General features: G+C 38.9%; 1 protein-coding gene across 1 annotated transcript in view; it reads left to right on the top strand.

Moving 5' to 3' along the window:
* FH (fumarate hydratase) overlaps positions 1 to 23,648 on the top strand; it is a 106,659-nt gene that overhangs the window by 77,673 nt on the left and 5,338 nt on the right. The window contains exons 6-8 of the mRNA XM_063443354.1: positions 3,259 to 3,424; positions 5,137 to 5,340; positions 8,511 to 8,638. Coding sequence (XP_063299424.1) covers positions 3,259 to 3,424; positions 5,137 to 5,340; positions 8,511 to 8,638 — 498 coding nt within the window. The remainder of the gene's footprint in view (positions 1 to 3,258; positions 3,425 to 5,136; positions 5,341 to 8,510; positions 8,639 to 23,648) is intronic.

Genomic DNA, 23,648 nt, shown 5'->3' with positions numbered 1-23,648 from the left:
CGGCCGCACACACCTGGGGTCATCTCTGGTCCGGCAAGCCAGTGAAATGCTACTCTGACAACTCGGCGGCTTGCGAAATCATTAACAAAGGGCGCTCATCGTCCCTGACCATCATGTTGCTGATTCGCAAGCTGACCTGGCTGGCAGCAGCCGTTCAGTTTCACTTAGTTTGTTTTCACATCCCGGGTATCCACAACACGGCCGCTGATGCTCTTTCTCGCTCTCAATTCCAGTTATTCTCCCAGGCACTCCCTACGGCTCACCACCAGCCATCCAGGACACCACGATTTCACGAACGTATCCTGGTTTGAGCACACTAATGCATCACGCTAGGACTCTCACTCATCAAGCACTATTGCCTAACACAGCTATCTCTTATAATAGGGCACTTACCATATTTAACAAATTCACTGCAGAATTCGGTTTACAAGGCGACTTTTCTACACAAACCATGGTGGCTTTTGCCTCTTTCTGCCACTTACATCTTAAACTTTCTCACAACACCATTAAACTTTACCTCACCGGGGTTCAGCACCATAGCCTCACCAACTTTCCTAACACCCCCTTCTTGTCATCATATCCCATTAAAAAGGTATTGAAAGGTATATTAAAGGTTTCAGTTCCACTCACCTTCACAAGACTACCTATAGATGGGCCTATCTTCAGATCACTTAGCAATCTACTTGACTAATCCCCGTTCGTTCCCAACACAAACCTGGTGATCAAGTCGGCTATTTATCTTGCTTTCTACGGTTTTCTCAGACCCAGAGAGTTCACCGTTGTTTGTCAAGGAGATATCACGCACAGCCTAAAAACATCACACCTCACAAAGGTGGAGGATCACTACCTACTTATGATCCCATCAACTAAAACCAATCATTCACAACACCCCACTGTAATTCCTCTCTTCCCTACCGATAATGCCTGGTGTCCGGTCAAGGCGCTAGACCACCTACGGTCAACCCATCACGCGCACTTACCAGACTCTCCGCTCTTATCACTACAAGGGCACCCGCTCACCAGGCCAAATTCACGTCACATGTCAACACTACTAGCTAAACTGGGTTTCAATCCGGCTTCATTCTCTGGGCACTCCTTCCGCATAGGAGCCGCCTCATCAGCCTCTAGCACAAACACACCGGTCCACATCATGAAAAGACTGGGTCGTTGGAAATCCTCCATATACCATACATATATACCACGACCGGAAAAGGAGCTTCGTCAAGCTTTCAGGAACTTGGTTATGTAAAAGGCAATAAAGTGTGTATTTTCTCGAACTTCTCTTTTGCCCTCTTTTATTTACAGGCCCACTCGTTCGTTGGCTTCGGCACACCACAACCAACTTTGCCCTTACAGATACTATCCATTACGTATTAAATTCCGAGCACAAGGAGAAAGGCCATTAGGCCTGAATTTGTGGGAGGAGTAAGTCCCCTATCAAAACTCCCAGCCCCTACTCACCTCTGCCGTTCCAGTTGATTGTCCCCACCCACCTACACCCTGTTATAATTACATTCTCCTTGGTGGGCCCTCTTTCATTTACAGGCCCATTCGTACGTTGGTTTCGGCACACCACAACCAACTTTGCCCTTACAGATACTATCCATTACGTATTAAATTCCGAGCACAAATATATATATATATATATACATACATACATACATACATACAGTGGTCCGGAACTGCACTCACGGTCTTTTAAGTTGAAAAAAGTTTCTTTATTTCATCAAATACAAAAATCAACGTTTCGGTCCACACAGGGACCTTCCTCAGGATAGACTGACAGTCTATCCTGAGGAAGGTCCCTGTGTGGACCGAAACGTTGATTTTTGTATTTGATGAAATAAAGAAACTTTTTTCAACTTAAAAGACCGTGAGTGCAGTTCCGGACCACTGTTTATACTATCATCCCCAGAAGACGGGCACCCGGCAAGTAATAGTCAAATATTGACTCTAAACTTCATTTGAGCTTGAGTGCAAGGAATTTTTGTATTTTGTGTGTGTATGTATGGATATGTATATGTATATATGTATATGTATATGTATATGTATATGTATATATGTATATATATATATATAGTATTTTTTCATAATAAATAAGCATTTATGTATGTATAGGTTACATCAAATTAAGCCCTTTCTGTCCATTAAAAGACTGTATATAATGTGTGTTGGTACAATAAATTGGTAAAATGCAAATTGCAGTTGAACACAAACAGCAAAAAATTGCTTATGTCCTTAAGTGCAAGACAAGCTTTTGAAGCTGTGTCCTTAAGGGATTAAAGGAGCACCAGAGACACAAAGCACCTCAGCTTGCTGAAGTGATTTGTGTCTAGAGACGGTCATATTTGTGACAATTTTGAAATCTGCACTTTTATAATTGGAAATAATTGGCAATATTTAGGAAAACGAACCATACAATCTGTATATAGAAAATAACTAAAATCTAGGGTGCAATAAGAAATTATTCTCCACACTACACCACGCTAAAAAGCGAAGAATAAATGTAGTTGCTCACCAATAGACTAACAAATATAATCATTATTGTATAAAAACAAAATACATTTTTTTTATTAAAGCCACAAAACATAGTCCCATCATAAAGCAGTATAGCTTATGCAAAACATAAAGTTGTCTGTGTACAAAGGCATTTATCTCAGAGGTAAAGAAAATAACTAACCATGATAATCATACAATAAATACCTTGACTCAATTAGTTAGACAAAGAAAAATCTGGATTGTGGTTACATACCACAATAAAGGCACAGTAGGCTCAATACACGAATGTTAAGACAAATTCTGCGTTCTTCAAATCCAGACATATTTTTTTTTGTTTGTTTCAAGGTATTTATTGTATGAGTGAACTGGTATCTTCTGAGTGTACACAAAGCTGTATGTCTATTTGTGGATTTAATAAAAACATTTTTTTTTTTAATGCAATAAGCATTATATTTTGCACTCTATTGGTGTGCAGAATAATTATTATTTAAAATTTGGAGGCAGATGCACCTCCCTGGCTATCACTGAAAACCGGTGTGGTTTTTTCTTGGCTTCCGTTGGCTTCACAGAGATGTAATATGTAAAATATATAATGTAATGTGGGTGCTTAGATTCCTCAAACTAACATGGAACTTTTTTTTTTTTTTTCTTTTGTTCTGTGGATTAATGAATACATTATTTTTGCATTTGGCATTTTTATGTCAAATGTATCTGAGAGTCCTGATGTAGTTGTATTCCATATTTCTTTCTGTTTCATAGGAGTTTAGTGGTTATGTACAGCAAGTTCAATATGGTATAGAGAGAATTAAGAGTGCATTGCCAAGGGTTTACGAATTGGCAGCTGGAGGAACAGCAGTGGGAACTGGGTTGAATACGAAGATTGGTTTTGCTGAAAAAGTTGCTGCAAAAGTGTCTAGTATTACAGGTAATTTTTTTTTTTTTTTTTTTTTTAGGATTACTTTTTTTAATTGATGTTTCTTTCTAGAATGTTTTTTTTTCTTTTTCTAATATACAGGACTTTTGCATAGTTTAAGAGCTTTAAAACTGTTTTCTAAAATATAATTTTAAGCAGAATTAAATATGTATTCCAACCAACATAATCACAGCAGGATGCTGTAGTGGTTATAATGGTAAGAGTACACTGGCGCCGTTCCCTGTTAAAGGGGCAAACCGTATTTTAGTGGTTTGTAGGGATGCACCGAAATTTCAACTGCCAAAAGCGGGTCAAATTTGCCAAAAACGGGGGGGAAGAACACTATGGGACCTGGGGGGGAAGGGGGGGGGGGGGAGAGAAGACGGGGGCGGGGGAGACCACTAAAAGAGAAGGGAAGTTTTTTTTTTATATTGGATTAATTAAATTCATTAAGTCTAATATTAAAAAAAATAGAAAAAACACCTTTTTTTTTTTTTTTTTTTTATCGTTTCAGCTCAGAATTTTCATTTCAGTGCATCCCTAGTTGCGCCGGGTCTCTGATAAAGGCAGATTTAAAACATCCATCGTCTGCTAATGACCTCTCTGAAAATGTAATGCATGTCTGTGCAAGAAAATTTGAATAGATCAGAAATTATCCAGCCTAGAACTCTTGTCCTGGGCTAGCTTTTGATGCTGCTGGAGGTATACAGTTTTGTGAAGTTGCATCACTTGTTTTGGAGTGACTTGTGTATATTTGTTTCTTCTATTTGACAATTGTGCACACCTTAGTACTTTTATGTTTTAGCTTTATAGAGTTTAAAATATATTTGTGGTAGATGGTGTCTAGTCCATTCGCATTTGTTCTTAAAATGATACTCTGAGCACCAAAGCAATTCTAGCTTTATGATGCAGTTTTGTTGTTTAGATTATGCCTCTGCAGTCACTGCTTACTTCCCAGTTGTTTAAAAGTGAAAGGGACAGTACAGTTGCCAAAACAAACTTGGCTTAATGAAGCAGTCATGCTCATGCAGTCTATTTGCTCAATTCGCTGCCATTTAGGAGTTAAATCACTTTGTTTATGCAGCCCTAGTCAAATCTCCCTGCATATGACCAGCATCACCTTCTTAACCCCTTAAGGACACGTGGCATGTCATGATTCCCTTTTATTCCAGAAGTTTGGTCCTTAAGGGGTTAAACACATCCTCCTGTAAAATGAGAAGTAATGTTTACACTTTCTTTATTGCACATTTTGTTTAATTTACAATGTCTGATCGTGGGCTCTGTTAATAGCCTCAGACCCTGCAGGAGCTTCCTGTGTGTGATTATAGTTCAATTTACAGAGCAGGAGAGAAAACATTTAAAGTAAGTTAACATCTCATTGAAAATGAAACAATTTTTTCCATGCTGACTGTGTCAGTCACAGGTAAGGGTTGCATTGCTAGGGCTGTATAAACCATTATTTAGCTCCTAAATGGGCAAGAATTGAGTGGTGAGACTGCAGGGGGCATGATAATACACCAAAACCACTTCATCAAGCTAAGCTTGTTTTGATGCATAGAGAGACCATTGTTCAATTGGTTAAAAGTAACATAAAGGGATGGACAAATATTGATGTACTCTTATGTATATTTGGTAATTTATGATGTGTGAATAGAGTGCAATTTTTTTTTTTTACTTTATTCTTGTGACCGAAACGAACCTGTTAAACAATTTTATTTCTACAGGTTTGCCATTTATCACTGCACCTAATAAGTTTGAGTCTCTTGCTGCTCACGATGCGTTGGTTGAATTGAGTGGTTCATTAAACACCCTTGCATGCAGCTTAATGAAGATTGCAAATGATATACGATTTTTGGCTTCTGGACCAAGATCTGGCCTTGGAGAACTAATTTTGCCTGAAAATGAACCTGGAAGTAGCATTATGCCAGGTAATACAAAAATACCTGTTCAAAAAATATATAGACGTTAGCCGTAACCCTTAAGTGACAGGGGTTTTCTGCATTCGTTACGTGCTGCGGTTTTTCCACTTTTACCAAGTTTGTTAGATCACATTTTCACACTTTCTCTTTAAGTCAACACTTTCCTTGTTTTAATTAAAAAAAAAAAGGAGCGAGGGGGTTCATTTTGGCTTATAATTATATACTATTACTGCTGCTGAACAGAAGTGCCTAAAAATTTTCATCTGATGTAATTCTTTGTATATCTAGCATTGCAGCAAATTATTGGTTGTAAGTTTTGCAAGCAGTAAATATAAAACTAATGGTTTTTAAAACGTGGTGGGCTGTGTCTTTAAAAGGACACTGAGCAGCAAAACCACTTAATAGTTTTTAGGGTTCGGCACAGACATGTTGCTACTATAGGTGCTTACTCATCAAGACCACTGAACATATAAGGTCTACACTTTCCTTGTTCGAACGCAACCAGCATAAGGACACCACAAACGGTTAGTGCTTCCTCTGGAGAGGATGCACTGCTTCTCTATAAAATTAGCGGAGTGTGGAGATTGCCATACATGCACCATGGGTCCCCATCTTAGAATTAGATTGTACCAGTAATAATCAGCGTTGATGATCTCCTCGATGGAGGAGTGACTACTGTACGCCTGGTGCCGGAGTAAAGGTACATTTAATTGTAATATTTACATTGATTTATTTAACGTGGGAGCCCAGTAATTTAAACTGACAAAAACTTTAATTGCAGACACTGAATCCAAAACTGCTGTACAATTCCATACTTGTTAAATGTAAACGACCCCAAGATTTTTAACTAGGGAGATTGACACATTTCATGTAAACCTTTTTATTGTTAAACCTTGCAAAATGCTTGGCTATACTTTTTTTGTGTTGGTTTTGGTTTTGCTGCGTATATATTTTAATTCCGATGTGAGCTAAAGAAGAAAGCAAAATATCCTTTGGGTACAGCTACGTATTCCTGTGTCTAATTAGTTTAATATTATACTATTTAGAGGTATAGAAACAAAAAAGCAAAAATTCACAAACTGAATTTAATGCTGACTGGAGATAAAGATGTAGGCACCAAAGCATCCAGTGTTATGGAACAATGTAACCAGAGGGAGACCACTAAATATCAAAGTATTAACACTTGGGGGTCTGCCTTGACGTTGGCAGACGGGCATTCCCTCCAGTGGCCATTGGTGTAACTAAATGACCTCCATTTGTTTAAATATACATAGGGATTAAGGAGAGAGCACAGGTAACTTTTTTTTCTTTGGGTTTTACTATTTTATTGGAGCTGATGTGTACTGTAGTCATTGCTGCCGCCCAGGAGTGATGGGAGTGAGTACAGGACTGTTTCTTTTTATATTTGTATTCACTTTTTCTATCTCACAGCTAGGTTACAATGCTGCCGCCCATCCCATGTGTTCCCTATTAAGGGTTAATAAGTATATAGGGGTGTATATAAAAAATACCCCTTTCTGTCTCATTAGAGTCAGAGTAGGACCCGTCTAGGGGGGTGGGGGGTCTGCCTTGACATTGGTGGGCGAGAATTCCCTCCAGTGGCCATTGGAGTAACTAAATGACCTTCATTTGTTTAAATATACATTAAGGAGGTAACTTTTTTTTCTTTGGTTTAAATTTACTAAATAGGCATAAAAGGAAAAAATTGAAAGGAAAAATTTAAATCATAACAAAAATGTGTATCACACAGTGCAGTGTGTGCAAGTTTAAATTGACCCATAGGAAAGAGCCTGACACACGTTTCGGTGCCGTATATATGCACCTTCGTCAGAGGAAAAAGATCTACTGAACGTCCGTATCAGAGCACTGCACCCAAAGGTAATTAGCAACAGCTAATCGGTTCCCTGGACATTTTGAGGGTGTGTGAGGGGGCATGGCCATCAAATGACTGTCATACCTGAAGTATACCTTATAATATATAATAGATGCCCCTCACAGGGCTATCAAATAAGCTTTTTTAGTGCATTTTTATATTGTTATTTATTCAACATGTTATTCGTATTTATTGTTTTTTACGTATTCATACTTATATAGCCTGTTATTAAGAGTTACAGAAGGTGCATGAAGGTTTCAATGACTCTTTGGTCAAGTTAATCTTTAGATGAACACTATAACCACCATGCACTGTTCATCTCACTGATGTGGTTTAGGTGCCTTTGGCACTGTTTCTGGTACTTGGGTACTAAGTGGAGATTTACTCACACCCTATGCATTAAAGGGCCAGGACTTATAAAACCTATATGTATATTGCAGAATTAGGCGTTTAGTAATTTTATCTCCTCACTTAGGCATGGGAGTAGCCTTATAAGGCTAGTTCGGTATTTATTCTTATTTGGAGTTAGTTTATTTCTGTGTTGATGCTTTACTTCAGATATTTAGTGGTCTCCCTCTGGTTACATTGTTCCATAACACTGGATGCTTTGGTGCCTACGTCTTTATCTCCAGTCAGCATTATATTCAGTTTGTGAATTTTTGCTTTTTTGTTTCTGTTGCTAGTATTTCGTGTTAAGCCCTTGGGCATTGCTGGAGTGCCCTCCTGGTGCATGGGATCAGTTTGGAGGTGGTGTTTATTCCCTTTTACACCCATTTTCACACGGATCCCATTTCTTTCTATTTTTTCTATTTAGAGGTATAGTGTTCAATTTTTGAAATCCTCACAAGAGAATTTTAAAGGCACCAGACAAATTAATAAGATAATTTAGAATATTACATCAATTAAAGATTGTGTTTGCTTATATAAGGAACCAGGGCTAATGAACACTTAAGCACTAGAGGAGTGTTTTCTTTAAACAATATACATTTTAAATCTCCACCCCCCTAGGTTACAGGTAACATCAGCATCTCAAAATTTCACTTGTGTAATGGTGTGATGAAATCCTAATAATTGGCTGAAGTTCAGCAGTGTTGTGTTTCATGTTATACCTAATCGATTAATATCTTTCCATATGCTACAAACAAACATACAAGTAACACAAAGTGCCTAATACATAGTTATTTGTTTCTTTAAATTTTACTAAATTTAAATCCAGAAGCATTACATTAAATAAAACTGATATTTAATAAAGTAGATGTATTTTAAATTTCCTAAAGCTCATTTGTGTTTCTCTTGTCTATTACAGGAAAAGTGAATCCTACACAATGTGAGGCCATTACAATGGTGGCAGCTCAAGTGATGGGAAATAATGTTGCTGTAACAATTGGAGGAAGCAACGGGCATTTTGAATTAAATGTTTTCAAACCTTTAATAGTAAGTTAAAATGGTAGCAGAACGTATTAAAATATATATATAATTATACACACACACAATTTCTGATTTTACACCCCATATGTAAATATTGAACGTTTGACCTCACTGGTATTAAACATCTTGGGCCCCAGCAACATTTAAAGGGATACTCCAAGGTGGATCTGCTATAATTTGCTATATAGCCATAATTTTCTAAATGATGTATGAAGAAGCAGCCACAGCCCTTCACAGAAGTCAATTAGCCTGTTGGTGCATGTGGAACTTTGTTGTGCAATATTCAGCAGGCTATGTGGGTGAAAAAATGGGAAAAAATATAGTCGCAGTGATTTTTAATAATCAATGTATGATTGGCATGTTGAGGGATCATATTTAGATTTGTGTAAACATGTTTACATTAGCTAGCAATTATGTTGGCTCTATGCATAATCTGTGATTTCATCTGAAGTTCTGTGGTATATGACCTGTACAATAAATGTTGTTACAGAGGTTGAGAAACATTGAGAAAGTGTCCCATGACACAGGGCATCTGCCCAGTACCTTGACTGAAGTCTAATATAGCAGTGGGTTGCTTTTAACCCCCTAAGGACAGCGGACGTGCTATGCCGTCCTTGGGGACGTGGCACAGCACGTCCTCGCCATCCAGGGGCCTTACCTGCTCACCGGTAATCGCAATGTGGGGGGGACTTGCCTGGCATTCCAGGCAGTCCCCCTGCTGCCGATCCGGCTCTCCTGGGCCATGTGATTGCGAGGTCCTTGTAATATTTTTACATAATTAGGTCATTTTATTAATTACAATTTGCAGGACCTGCCTGACAACCCAGGCAGAAAGTTCAGGGAGTTTAATTTGCTAGCACTATATTTTAACCCTGTAACTTTCCAAGACACCGTGAAGCCTGTACATGGGGGGTACTGTTTTACTCGGTAGACTTCACTGAACACAAGATTTGTGTTTCAAAACCGTAAAATGTATTAAAACAATGATATAGTCAGTGAAAGTGATTTTTTTTTTTTTTTCTTTGCATTTTTCACACACAATTGGCACTTACACTGAAGATATATTTGTTGTAATACGTTTTACTGTTTTCAAACCCTAATATTTGTGTTCAGCAAAGTCTCCCGAGTAAAACAGTACCCCCCATGTACAGGTTTTAGGGTGTTTTCAAAAGTTAGAGTCAAAGGTTTGAGTTTCAGTTTTTTCACAATGAAATTCGCCAGATTGGGTACGTTGCCTTTGAGATGGTATGGTAGCCCAGGAATCAAAATTACCCCCATCATTGGCATACCATTTTCAATAGTAGACAATCCAGGTATTGCAAATAGGGTATGTCCAGTCTTTTGTAGAAGCCACTTAGTCACAAACACTGGCCAAAATTGGGGTTCAAATTAGTTTTTTTAATTTTTCACACACAAACCAATATTAACGCTAACTTTGGCCAGTGTCTGTGACCAAGTGGCTACTTAAAAAGACTGGACATACACCATTTGCAATACCTTGGGTTAGACAGTCATTAGCAACACCTAACCATTGGGACAATTTATGCCCAATGAGTGCTGGAAAACCAAGCGGGCAACCATAAAGAAACATTAAAATTTAGGGTGACAAAATGCATGAGATACATTTTTGAGTTGAGGTTGTTTTACTAATAAGATTTTTAGATATTTAGATATTATTCCCCTTTAAAGAGGATAAGGAATTTTTACAATTGTGTACAGAGAATGTATATACAAGTTTATATTTTTATTTCCTCAACCACATGTTTGGGCCTGACATAAATGTAGACAGCCAGTTAGTTGCAACACCTAGCTACATAATTACTAAACAATGTATGCCCAACGAGTGCTGGAATATCAAGAGGTCAGACGAAGAAAACATTAAAATGTAGGTTAACTAACTGAAATGCTTAAATGTATGATATATTTCATGAGTTTGAGGTTGTTTCGCAAGAAAGTAAATTTTTTTTTTTTTACATTTAGAAGATATTCCCCTTTATAGAGGAGAAGGAATTTGTAAGTTTTTTTATTGTGTATAGAGAATGGTTGCCTGGATACCAAGAGGGCAGCCATAAAGAACACATTAAAAAGCAGGGTGACTAACTGAAATGCATATCATAAAAGTCGATATGGCCTAGTGAGGGCAAAATACAGCAAGCAGAATGCAGGTGATTAATTTAGGCAGCTCTGTGAGTCTATGTACGATTGAAATCGGCTGAATTAGCATTAGTGAGGTAAAATGAATACTTGCTTGGGCCACATTAGGCCAAGACCAGCTTGTGTGGAGTTTAGGCAGTTTGTGTTGATGACCTTTGAACTGGAAGTAGATCTGAACCAGGCAGCAACAGCACAGATGGAGGGGAAGCATATATATTTATAGGCAAACTAACCCCTCCCACAATTCCAGGCTTCACCCACAGGCTGCACACCAAAAATCTGCACACCAGTCAAGCCATAAGACTTGCTTTTCCCACAGGAATCACAAATTTGCAGTGATGTTACTACTGCAAAGGATTATGGGTGGGCATATGCAAATTAGTTCAACAAAGAATCACATTTTTGCCTTATTCCATTTTAAACATGGATTCCTTTGAGTCTGTGTTTGCTGTATACAACAACTTTGAAACACAACTTAGGAAAAGATGCAAAGCCAGTGAACCACTCATGGACAGCTATTTCATTGTTAATTCAAATAATCAGCATGAGGTTGGTTACTGGTTTGCTATTGAAGTTTGGTAGTGCTTGGGAAGCAAAAACCAGAAAGGTTGTGTGTGTGTATATATATATATATATATATATATAACTCCCAGGTCCCAGCACTCAATGCTCCCCGTTTTTCAAATGCTCCGGTGGTAATCTCCAACCAATTTGTATATAATCCCAGTAGAGCGCACTCTGGAGTCTTAATATTGAATTCCAACTGTTGCTTTATTCAGCAAAAACAGTGATACACAAAGTGGCCATATGGTGGAACTGAATCCCCATATTTGTTTGCTCAGGTAGCTGATTTTAAGTGGCCTTATACAACTTAAAAAGTATAAATGTGTGTGTGTGTGTGTGTGTGTGTGTATGTATATATATATATATATATATATATATATATATAAATACCAAAAATTCCTGCACTCCACCCAAAACAAAGCGATATAATGCCCAGTGCTAAATCCAAACATGGAAATATAAAGCAAAGTGAAAACGGAAAGCACTCCAAGGACTTCTTAAAATATAACTTTTATTCGGTCAAAATAAAACGGTCAACGTTTCAGCCCGATATACTCAGGCTTTCCTCAGGACACATCCTGAGGAAAGCCTGAGTATATCGGGCTGAAACGTTGACCGTTTTATTTTGACCGAATAAAAGTTATATTTTAAGAAGTCCTTGGAGTGCTTTCCGTTTTCACTTTGCTATATATATATATATATATATATATATATATATATATATATATATACACACACACACCTTTTTATCTTCTTGGTAAAAAGCAATATAAAAGGTTTTATTTTTCATTTCAACCATCAGGAGATAGAGCTCCCAGGGTGTAAATCCAGAAGGCTTCGTGCTTTAACAATAAAGTGTCACGATCACCTCCCCTGGGGTACACGGGTACGTGGTCGATGCCAATGAAGCCAAGTTATGTCCCTTTTCCAAGAAAAGGCAGGAGACGGGTGTGTTCACAGACCCACTTGAAAGGGCAGAGCGAATGGTGGATCTGTGCCCTCTAATGCGTTCTCTGAGATTGTTAGATGTTTTCCCCACGTAAGTGAGGCTGCAAGGGAAAATAATCCTGTAGACCATGTTATGCAGTGTTTAATTTTTTTATTTTTTTTTTGGCATTGGATGCAAACCTTATCTGCCACGCTGACAAAGGGGGCACTTTAATCCTCCTGCAATCTGAGGACTACAAGGCAGAAATCTTAAGACAAATTTCAGACTGCAATGTATATAAACTATCTGAACAAGATCCTGCTGTCAAGTTTGGAGAAACCATTTGTAGGTCATTACAAAGAGGGGTTGACGACAAGTATATATCACAACAAGATTTTGATTATCTACATCAAACCCATCCACTGTGCCCGATCCTATATACACTACCTAAAGTGCACACATACCCTATTCACCCTCTAGGCCATCCTATTGTTTATGCCATTGGAGGTATGTTGGAACCCATTGAAAAAAAAAAAGCTCCAGTTATGGCCTTACCTACTTGCGTAAAAGACAGTGCAGCAGTTATAGAACACTTGGAAAACATCACAATACCGCTTGAGGGGATTCTACTATCAACTATTGATGTCTGTAGCTTGTATACAAATATCCCACATCAAGACGGCATGTCAGTGATGAAACCAATTTTGCAAAACTTCTTTGAGTGGGTTAATCCACTCCAAGAATACATACTGGATTATTTCAGGTTTGAGGAAAAATGTTATATACAACAAACAGGTACTTAGATGGGGACACCGATGGCCCCCATATATGTGAATGCATACATGTATGTATATGAACAAGATCAGATTCTTACCCAACATGGAGAACACTTCATAAACGATATCCTTCTATGGACAGGGGGAGAAGAAAAATTGATCTCGATGATGAACAAACTGAATGATTCACCATCTCCAGTGAGATCTACTTGCCAAATGAGCACTACATCCATCAACTTCCTAGATCTACAATTTTTTACTACAGAAAACAGATTTGGTGTATACCTTATTGTCGAAACCCAGCAACAGGAACATTATCCTTCGTGCTGCAAGCTTCCACCCAAGAAGGTTAAAATAATCACTCCTTATATCTCAAATCATCAGAGTATTACGTAATAACTGACAGCCGTGCAGAGACACAAGGAAATAACAAAAAAAAAAGAAGGCTGCGCCAGGGGAAATCAATATATAAACGACAATTGGTCCAAATAAAAAAGAAAGTCTTATCTAGAATATGCTCCTATGGAGAATGAGAAATCTGTAGATCCACGCTCAAAGATGTGTTCCACGCTCAAAGATAAAAGAGAAACAACCAATAGTGCTCACTGTGTAAAATAGTGATAAATACGTATAAAATGGTACTCACAAGAGAGGAGCTGACCAACTGCTCCTTGAAGATAGCGCTGGTGGTATTATCCCCACCTCGGATTACTTGGAGTCCAGGGAAATAAAAATGCCAGGTAACAAAATAATATACAGTGTAAAAAAGGTAAATGGCAATAAATAAAGTGTCCAAAAAATATTTAATATTAAAATACACAGTAAAATTCCACAAACGCGTTTCGCCAATACGGCTTTATCAATATGGATTAAGAACCTGATACCTGGCAGAGAAAGATTTAAATAACAAATAGAAACTTAAAATTGGGGACAACCAATCAGAATACAAATTATGAACAGATAAGAGTATGCATATACAAATAGAATGGTGATAATAAATATACAATTAGATTCACTTATTAGGGCTTTTTAAGCTAAAGAGAATTTAAAACGAGGTGTATTTAACGTAAAATTTGCAATAGTAGTGCGGTCACGTGACCGGCAATCAGATCGCATTGGATGCTGGGATGTGTAGTTAGACGTCGGCGCGCACTGCGCAGCCGCCGGCGTCTAGGGGAAAGAGGACGTCGGCTCGCATATGATTGCGGCCGACGAGGATACAGGAGGGGCGGAGTAAACCATGACGACGGCTCGCGAAAGAGCCGCGGTCGTCGTCATGGAAACCAGCTATACAAAGGAACGACGGCCAGCACAAAGCTGCGGCCGTCGTCAGGGAAATAGAAATAGACGTCGGAACACACTCAGAGTGTGGCCGACGAAGAAATAAAATATGACTATGCCTGATACACTGAAAAGTGTCATCGGGCATAGTCAGAAGAATGGAATAAAATCTAAATGGATAAAAATGAATACCAAAATAAAAACCGAGGGATGAATATGTAACAATACATAAGAACACAATGGATAAAAACATGTGAGGGGCACATACTTATAAAAAGTTAAACAAGTCAAAGTCAACATTAAGACCATAAGGAGTGAGGGTTTAGAGTTTGTAAACCCATTCCATTTCAGTTTTCCCTAAAATGGTTTTAATGTTTCCGCCCCTCCATGGAATCGTACATTTTTTTTATTCCAATACATTTCAACAATCTAGGATCTTTATTATGTTTAATAAAATGTTTGGATACTGAATGATTTAAGTACCCATTTTTTATATTTCTGCAATGTTCGCTTAATCCTGTTTTTAAGCACCTAGTGGTCATTCCAACATATTGGAAGCCACAAGGGCATTCAAGTAGATAAATAACATTTTTAGTTGAACAATTAATGAAATCATTGATTTTGTAAACCTGATTTGTAACTTTAGAAATAAATTGAGTAACTTTGTTATGGACGTTCAGAATGTTAGGACGTTCTGGTATGATTTTATTAAGAATTTCATCTTGCTTTAAAATATGCCAGTGTTTTTTTATAACTTTTTTTACATTGTTGCTTTTATTATTAAAATTAAAAATGATAGGCAAGGGCATAGGATTATCAGTATTTTTTAACTTGTATTTTAAAAGTTCATTTCTATCTTTTTGGGGGGGTATTTTCGATAGTGTCCCTAAGTACTGTTTCAGAATAATTTTTCTCAATAAATTTGTTTTTTAAAAGCTTGGCTTGTTGGTTAAAATCACTTATTTCAGAACAGTTTCGCCGAAGTCTTAACATTTGACTTTTTGGAGCGCTATCGAGCCAAGGTTGATAATGGCAACTAGTTTTGTCTATGGCAGTGTTCACGCAAACTTTTTAAAAAAAACGTCTTAGTGTGTATTTTCCCATTTTTTATAAAAATATTTAGATCTAAAAAATGAATTTGTTCCCTGCTGTATTCGTAAGTTAAAAATATACCTCTATTGTTTATATTAAGATTATTCATAAAGGAATTAAGATCATCTTCAGTACCTTCCCAGATAAAAAAAAAAAAAAGGTCATCAATATATCTAAAAAATGAGACTAGGTTCGCTCTCCACTGGTGGTCGTTAAAAATAGCTTGGGATTCCCAATCCGCCATAAATAAGTTGGCGTAGCTGGGAGCGAACACAAGTTCATGACATGTTTGACAAATTCCTACAAAGAGGATACTCTAAATCTTGCTTGAATTCTGCTTACACAAGAGCTGTTGAATCGATCACAGATAAGATCCCTGAAGAGTTGAGTGAGCGATTCATCTTCCCTCAGGCATTTCATCCTATGTCACAGAAACTGGGTAACAGTAACCATGAAAATTGGAATATCGTGCACAAAGATCCAACACTTCAGTATTTCAAAGAAAACTAATCATGAGTTACAGAAAAGGGAAGAGTTTAAGAGATTATTTGGTTCATACTGTTGATACTACTTACAAATTTACACCAATGCAGGCTGTTATCGTTTTGTTTGACTTATAACTCGATCCCAGGGAAAACATTCTGCCACCCTAGATCCGGCAAGGTGTACAAAATCAAACACTGCATCACATGTAGGACCACCCATGTGGTCTACAGGATTATTTGCCCTTGTGGCCTCACTTACGTGGGGAAAACATTGAACGATCTCGGAGAACGCAGGAGAGGTCACAGATCCACCATTCGCCCTTTATAGTGGGTCAGCAAACACACCTGTCTCCCGACATTTCTTAGGAAAAGGGCCATATCCTGGCTTCATTTAGCTTCATGGGCATCGACCACATACCCGTGTCCCCCAGAGGCGGTGATCATGACACTTTATTGTCAAAGTGATCGTTACACCCTGGGAACTCTATCTCCTGATGGCTTAAATGAAAAAAAACTCTTTATATTGATTTTTAACTAGAAGAAAAAGAGCTGCTCACATATATATATATATATATATAAGTATATATAAGTATAAATCCCCAGCACTCACATTTACAGTAGACCAAGAGGCTCCAAGTAGATAGATGATCCAATGAGACAGGCTGCTTTGTAGCTCGGTTTTCGTGTGAATTGTTCACTCTAAGGGTGTTATTTTTAATGGACATGTTTGACCTCATCTTGTCTGTACCATTTGTTAGTCCTATGCCAATATGTGATAAGGATACCTCTTGAACATAAAAATATAAAGAAAGTAAACTTCAAAGAAAGATTGGGGGCATGAGGGGAGGGAAGGTGGGAGAGGGAAACAGTATGCTAAAAGAGAGCAATGGGTATATTCCAGGGTGGGGATTAATCCCTTCTGGTCCATTCCAGTCTAGTCTCGAAAGGGATCTACTGCATCACTTATTTATATGTACTTATACATCCATTCTGTGTTTAATATGATCCATACATATATATATATATATTTTTTTTTTTTTAATATATAAATGAACTTTACCTATGAGTCCCTTATTGAAAGCCATCTCTGCTACCACTTTGTATATTTACACTCTTTACCCTGAAGGCGGCAAGCCATTTTTTCGTATTGAACCAAGGTGTCAAGTCTGGTTAGAACTTCAGTCAGTGTAGGGATTTTGGTTTGTTTCCATCTGAATGCAATCACCGTTTTTGCTGCTATTAGGCCACCGTGTATCACTACAAAGTTGATGTCCTCCGATAGAGGGGTGGGAAATACATGTAAAAGATAGCACTCTGGATGCAAGGGGATGTTGATTTTCAGTGCCACCTGAAAGAACTTACCAAGCTCCTGCCAGAACTGCACAATGCACCAGCAGTCCCAGAATATATGTTGTAGGGTGCCCATGTGACTTGAACACCTCCAGCACGTGGCAGGTGTGCCAGGATATATGTGGGAGAGCTTTGCCGGCACCAGATAGCATCGCATAATAATTTAGCAATTTGCTTCTCAATCAGCCAGGCTTCTAGAAGCCTTTTTGGTATTTCCTAATGCTTGTTTAAAAGCTAGAAATGAGATTTGTCTACCTAAACCCCTTTCCCACTTCAGAATATACGAGAGCTTCCTGGTTTCACTTGGGGCTAAAAGAGTGTCATAGCAGAGGGACAGGGCTTTAGCGCTCTGTAGCTTTCCTATACATTTTTGAGCAAAGGGTGGAAATAATTGGGTATCAATAGCTTTAATGTGGCTGTCCTGCAGAATATTTTAGATACGTACATAAGTAAAGAATTCCCTTGGCAGTAGAGAGTGGTCTGTTTGTAGCTCGGGCAATGACTTAATACCTGTATCGTTGCAAATGGACATGGCTCCCCTATGTATCCAGGGGTCCAGATGTAGGTCCTCCGTGAGTGAGGTAATGGTCTGCAAGGGTGCTGCATATAGTAAGAAGTTGGCGTCTATAATTTTTTGGGTGACCTGCTTCCACATGTGAAGTAACGATTTGGTGGAAGATGGCATGTTTTTGTTTCTTTCAGTGTTTATGGCTATCCCGAAAGGGCGTGCTCTACTGTTCCGTGAGTCATACAAGCGTTCTAAACCAAGCCATAGTGGGGGCGAAAGTCCTCTCTAATAGTGCCATGCCCTGTGCAATTAACAAGGCTTTGTAGTACAGTTTTGCATTAGGGATTCCCAGACCACCCATAGTGTAGGGGAGCCATAATAAGTTCTGTGCTATGCGCGGGGGTCTTCTTTTCCATATGTGTGCATTGATCAGTGTTTGAAACTTCCTCAGTAAAGCGTTTGGTAGAGCATCAGCAGTGTTCGAAAGAAATACAGAATATGTGGTAGGACCATCATTTTTACTGTATGAATGCGTCCAAACCATGATACTTTATCTTCCCATGCCTTTAGATGAGAGTCTAACTTATGTAGGATCGGTAAATTATTTTCTTTCACTATTTTCTTCTGTGATTTGGGTTTGCAGTTTAATACCAAGTTAAGATGTTGACGTCATACGCCAGTCGAAGGGGTAGTTGGTTTGTAGCAATTGTACTGTGGTTGTGGGAAGGCGTATCGCCAATGCTTGGGACTTTTTAGAGTTATTTTTATAGTAGGATATCTGTCTAATAAGTTCAATAGATGTGGGAGTGATGAAATAGGATTGGTCAGGAACAGCAGGACATCGTCCGCAAAGAGGGCTATTTTCATCTTACCTGCGGGGGAACACAAGCCTGTTATCTGATCAGTTGTATGATGTGCCTCACTAGGGGTTCTAGACATAAGATAGATTAACGGGGAAAGAGGGCATCCCTTCCTTGTGCCGTTAGTTATATGGAAGGGACGAGACAGGAAACACGAGCTATATACTTTTGCTTAGGGGCGGGTATACAGGGCCAAAACACTATTTAGGAAGGCGAGAGGAAATCCCATCCCAGACAACACCTCGCCCATTTATGATCAATTCAAGCAATCAAATGCTTTCTCAGCGTCCAGTGCCAGCAATATACCATGTTGTTTGCTAGTGTGAGCCCAGTTAATTAAATGTAGAAAGTGGCGGGTGTTGTCTCCAGGTTGTCTAGAAGGACAAATCCTGCTTGTTCTGGGGAAACCGTATGTAGCAACATAGGTTTTAGACGTGTGACTAGTAATTTTGCATATAGTTTTATGTCCGCATTTAGTAGTGAGATAGAGGTTGGCACATTCTGTGGGTGCCTTGCCTGGCTTAGGTAGTGTAATTATGTTGGCCAATAACCTCTCCACTGGTATGGTCCCTGAAGTCTTAAAGTGATTGAACAGCTTGGTGAGATGCAGTGTGAGTTGTGATTTAAATATTATGTAGAAGTAATTGGGGAACCCATCTGGGGCAGGTGCTTTGTGTTTGGGAAGTGTATGGATCGCTTTCCGCACTTCTTCTTTCGTGAATAGTGCGAGTAAGAGTTGGCATTGTTGAGTAGTTAGCTGTGACAAGTTTGTCTTCCTCAAGAAACTTGTTATTTCTATGTGGGTGGGTTGATAAATCCCCTCATCACTGCCTTGAGGGCCAGCCATTGTGTTTCTATAGGGGAAGTGTCGTATTTGTGGTCTTCGTAGAACTACTGTATTGCTTTTCGGAAGAGGGGCACTTGAGTGGTCTCATCTAATGTCGACTCATTGAGTCACCATGCACTCCTGCCCTGTGCAGGATATAGGGATCGGAACGTAGTGATGACCGGCGCGCGATCTGACCATGTCCTGTTTCCAATGGACACATTTGACAAGGTCTTTTTTTATCAACTCTTCACGTAGCTATGCACGAGTAGGTAAGGTGTGCATGGGAATTTTTTTTTAGTCCTTATCAGATGGAAATATGCTACACCACGTATTGTTTAAATCGTGTTTGTGTAGGAGTGTGGATAATTTGTGGCTGAGAGGAGGCCTGATGAAGCAGGTTTTTCCCCTGAGTCCGTTTGATGTCTAATTCAGGGTCTAATGTACAGTTGAAGTCCCTGCACATTATGGTGTGGCCTTTTATGTAACTTGGATATCTTATTCAGTGCTCTGGCCAGAATGGAAGGTTGGGAATTATTGGGAGTATAGACAGAGGCAACAGTGATTTGGATCCCATTAAGCGTTCCCACCACAATCCGCATCCTTCCCAAATCATCTTTGTATATACACCCTGTTCCAAATTATAATGCAAATTCTATTTAAGTGTCACAAAGATTAAATATTTTGTTTTTCAGTTTAACTCATGGATGGCATTGTGTCTCAGGACTCTTTTGATCACTGAAAACAATATCGGACACCTGTGATAATTAGATTGCCAGGTGAGCCCAATTTAAGAAAAAACTACTAAAGGAGGGTTTTCCACATTATTAAGCAGAGCACCATTTTCATGCAATATTGAAAAGAAAAAGGATCTCTCTGCTGCCGAAAAGAGTGAAATAGTTCAATGCCTTGGATGAGTTATGAAAACATTAGATATTTCACGAAAACTTAAGCGTGATCATCGCACTTTTAAGAGATTTGTGGCTGATTCAGAGCACAGACGGGTTTGTGCAGAAAAAGGCACATTGAGGAAGATTTCTGCAAGATCCATGCATCGGATCAAGAGAGCAGCTGCTAAAATACCATTACATAGCAGCAAACAGATATTTGAAGCTGCTGGTGCCTTGAAGTCCACGGACATCAAGGTGTAGAGTCCTCCAGAGTCTTGCAACTGTGAATAAACCTTCTATTCGGCCACCACTAACCAATGCTCACAAGCAAAAACGGCTGCATTGGGCAGAGAAATACATGAAGACTAATTTTCAAACAGTCCTGTTCACTGATGAGTGCAGTGCAACCCTGGATGGTCCAGATGGATGGAGTAGTGGATGGTTGGTGGGCGGTTACCCTGTTCCAACAAGGCTGCAGCGTCAGCAAGGCGGTGGTGGAGTCATGTGGAGTCATGTTTTGGGCTGGAATCATGGGAAGAGAGCTGGTCGGCCCCTTTAGGTTCCCCGAAGGTGTAAATGACCTCTGCAAAGTATGTGGAGTTTCTGACTGACCACTTTCTTCCCTGGTACAGAAGGAAGAACTATGCTTTCCGTAATAAAATCATCTTCATGCATGACAATGCACCATCTCATGCTGCAAAGAATACCTCTGCATAAATGGCTGCTACGGGGATAAAAGGAGAGAAAGTCATGTTGTGGCCTCCATCCTCCCCTGACCTCAATCCTATTGGGAACCTTTGGAGCATCCTCAAGCAAAAGATCTATGAGGGTGGGAGGCAGTTTACATCCAAACAGCAGCTCTGGGAGGCTATTCTGACATCTTGCAAACAAATTCAAGCAGAAACTGTCCAAAAACTCACAAGTTCAATGGATGCAAGACTTGTGAAGCTATCAAATAAAGTGTCCTATGTTAAAATGTAACGTGACCTGTTGAGGTTGAGATCTGTTAGTTTGTTATCGAGTCAGCGATGACACGAAATCTAACATCCTCTAGGTCTGACATTTTGTTCCACAATTTGGCGTTTTCAACCTCATTGTGGGTCGTGCATAGTTCTGCCGGCTTAAAAAAAAAAAAAAAAAAAATTTTAAATAATTGTGCGGCCACCTAGCTCTACCAACTCTTTGGACGTGATTTTGGTGAAGTCCTCTTTAAAATTAGCTCTCAGGTCCTGGAGCATTTGTTTTAAATATTCTTTGTGATATTATAATCACCCGTAGTATCTTGGGAGAGATCTTGTTCCATTGGGTCTTCTGAGACCGGGTAGCAGCCTTAATTTCTTATTATGGGTCCGTAAGCTTCTTTTGTTTCGATGGAGCCATTTGGTAGAGTATACCACTTGTTGTGGTTTGTAAATTTGGGTGATTTGTGCTATTTCGTAGCGTTTTTGGCTCTCTGTGGAACCGAGCTCTCATTCCATGTGTCCGATCAAGCCGGTAGTCTGACATAACCCTTTTTTTAAATGTATTACTGCCACTCTCTCATGATTGGATATCTTGTTTACTTTCTTTGAATACTTACTATGTATATATTTTCGTACAGTAATTCTGTATTTTGTATTTGCTACATTGTATGAATCCGCTATTATGTCTCTAACTCATACACTGGTACTGTACTTCTATCTCTCCCTTGGTTATGGGATAGTACTTTGTATATACTTTCTTTTCTTTTTGCTCTCTATCCAATTTACTCTGTTGTACATAGGGTTAATTGCACTCACTACATAACTTGAAAATGTTCACATAATCCGTGATGTCACCAAGAGTTGTTACCACCTTTCACCCTCCAATTAGATTATTTGAGTCACATATTTAAAGGGACACTATAGTCACCTGAACAACTTTATAGTAATTAACCAGTTTTGGTGTATAGAACATGCCCCTGCAGCCTCACTGCTCAATCCTCTGCCATTTAGGAGTTAAATCCCTTTGTTTATGAACCCTAGTCATACCCTCCTGCATGGGACTTGCACAGCCTTCCATAAACACTTCCTGTAAAGAGAGCCCTATTTAGGCTTTCTTTATTGCAAGTTCTGTTTAATTAATATTTTCTTATCCCCTGCTATGTTAATAGCTTGCTAGACCCTGCAAGAGCCTCCTGTATGTGAAAAATGTAAGTTCAATTTGGTGATTGAGATACAATTATTTAAGGTAAATTACATCTGTTTGAATGTGAAACCAGTAGTTTTTTTTTCATGCAGGCTCTGTCAATCATAGCCAGGGGAGGTGTGGCTAGGGCTGCATAAACAGAAACAAAGTGATTTAACTCCTTAATGACAGTGAATTGAGCAGTGAAATTGCAGGGGAATGATCTATACACTGAAACTGCTTTATTTAGCTAAAGTATTTAGGTGACTATAGTGTTCCTTTAAAGGCTTTCACTTCACCTATACATTTGTCTTGAAAAAAGTCTTAATGGACTGAAACGTCTACTTGTACTTTGTGTATCACTGTTTTTGCTGAATAAAGCAACAGTTGGAATTCAGTATAAAGACTCCAGAGTGCTCTCTACTGGGATTATATATCTCATGTATATGTGTGTGTATCTAAATACCTAATTGTAATTTTTTTCACCTGATTGCTCGAACACTTTAAATTAAAAAAAAAAAAAAAATAATCACCAGAAATCAGAGCATTCACATGGCCTCCTGGGCCTAAATTGCAGAGGGGGTACTGCCTGGGCTGTCAGGTAGTCCCCCATAAGCGTATCACAGCAGAGGCGAGTACACCTCACGCACTGGGGCTAAAAGCCGTTAAAGCTTCCTATGCCGCCGTGACGGCTTTAAAGACCATTTTAATGGGGACGGCATAGTACTCCCTAACGCCGTTATCTGGTTAAGGAACAGCGCACACCTAAAATTACGTTTTTAAGTTGTATAAGGCCACTTAAAAGCTGCTATCTGAGCAAACAAATATAGGGATTTATTTCCACCATATGGCCATATTGTATTAAACCCTCCACTACTTCACAGTACCCAAATATCAGTGGTTTCTACACTTATTCCAGTGTATTTTATTAAAATTATAATGTATAAAAATTATAATATGTTGTAAGAACATTGTAAATATTTACATTTACGTTGTAAATATATATATACCCGGCGACCAGATAAGTAGAAAGGACGTCGGGAACGTGCTATGCCGCCCCCTGGCGTTTAGACCCGGGTCCCCAAGGACAGCATAGCACGCCCGCCATCCTTAAGGGGTTAATCTGATAAACACAATTTTAAAAATACAGTGTCAAA

Source organism: Pelobates fuscus, chromosome 2, assembly GCF_036172605.1.
Source record: "Pelobates fuscus isolate aPelFus1 chromosome 2, aPelFus1.pri, whole genome shotgun sequence".
In the NCBI taxonomy this organism is placed as follows: domain Eukaryota; kingdom Metazoa; phylum Chordata; class Amphibia; order Anura; family Pelobatidae; genus Pelobates; species Pelobates fuscus.
Note: the sequence above shows the minus strand (reverse complement) of the source record. Positions and strands in the feature narration are given on the sequence as shown.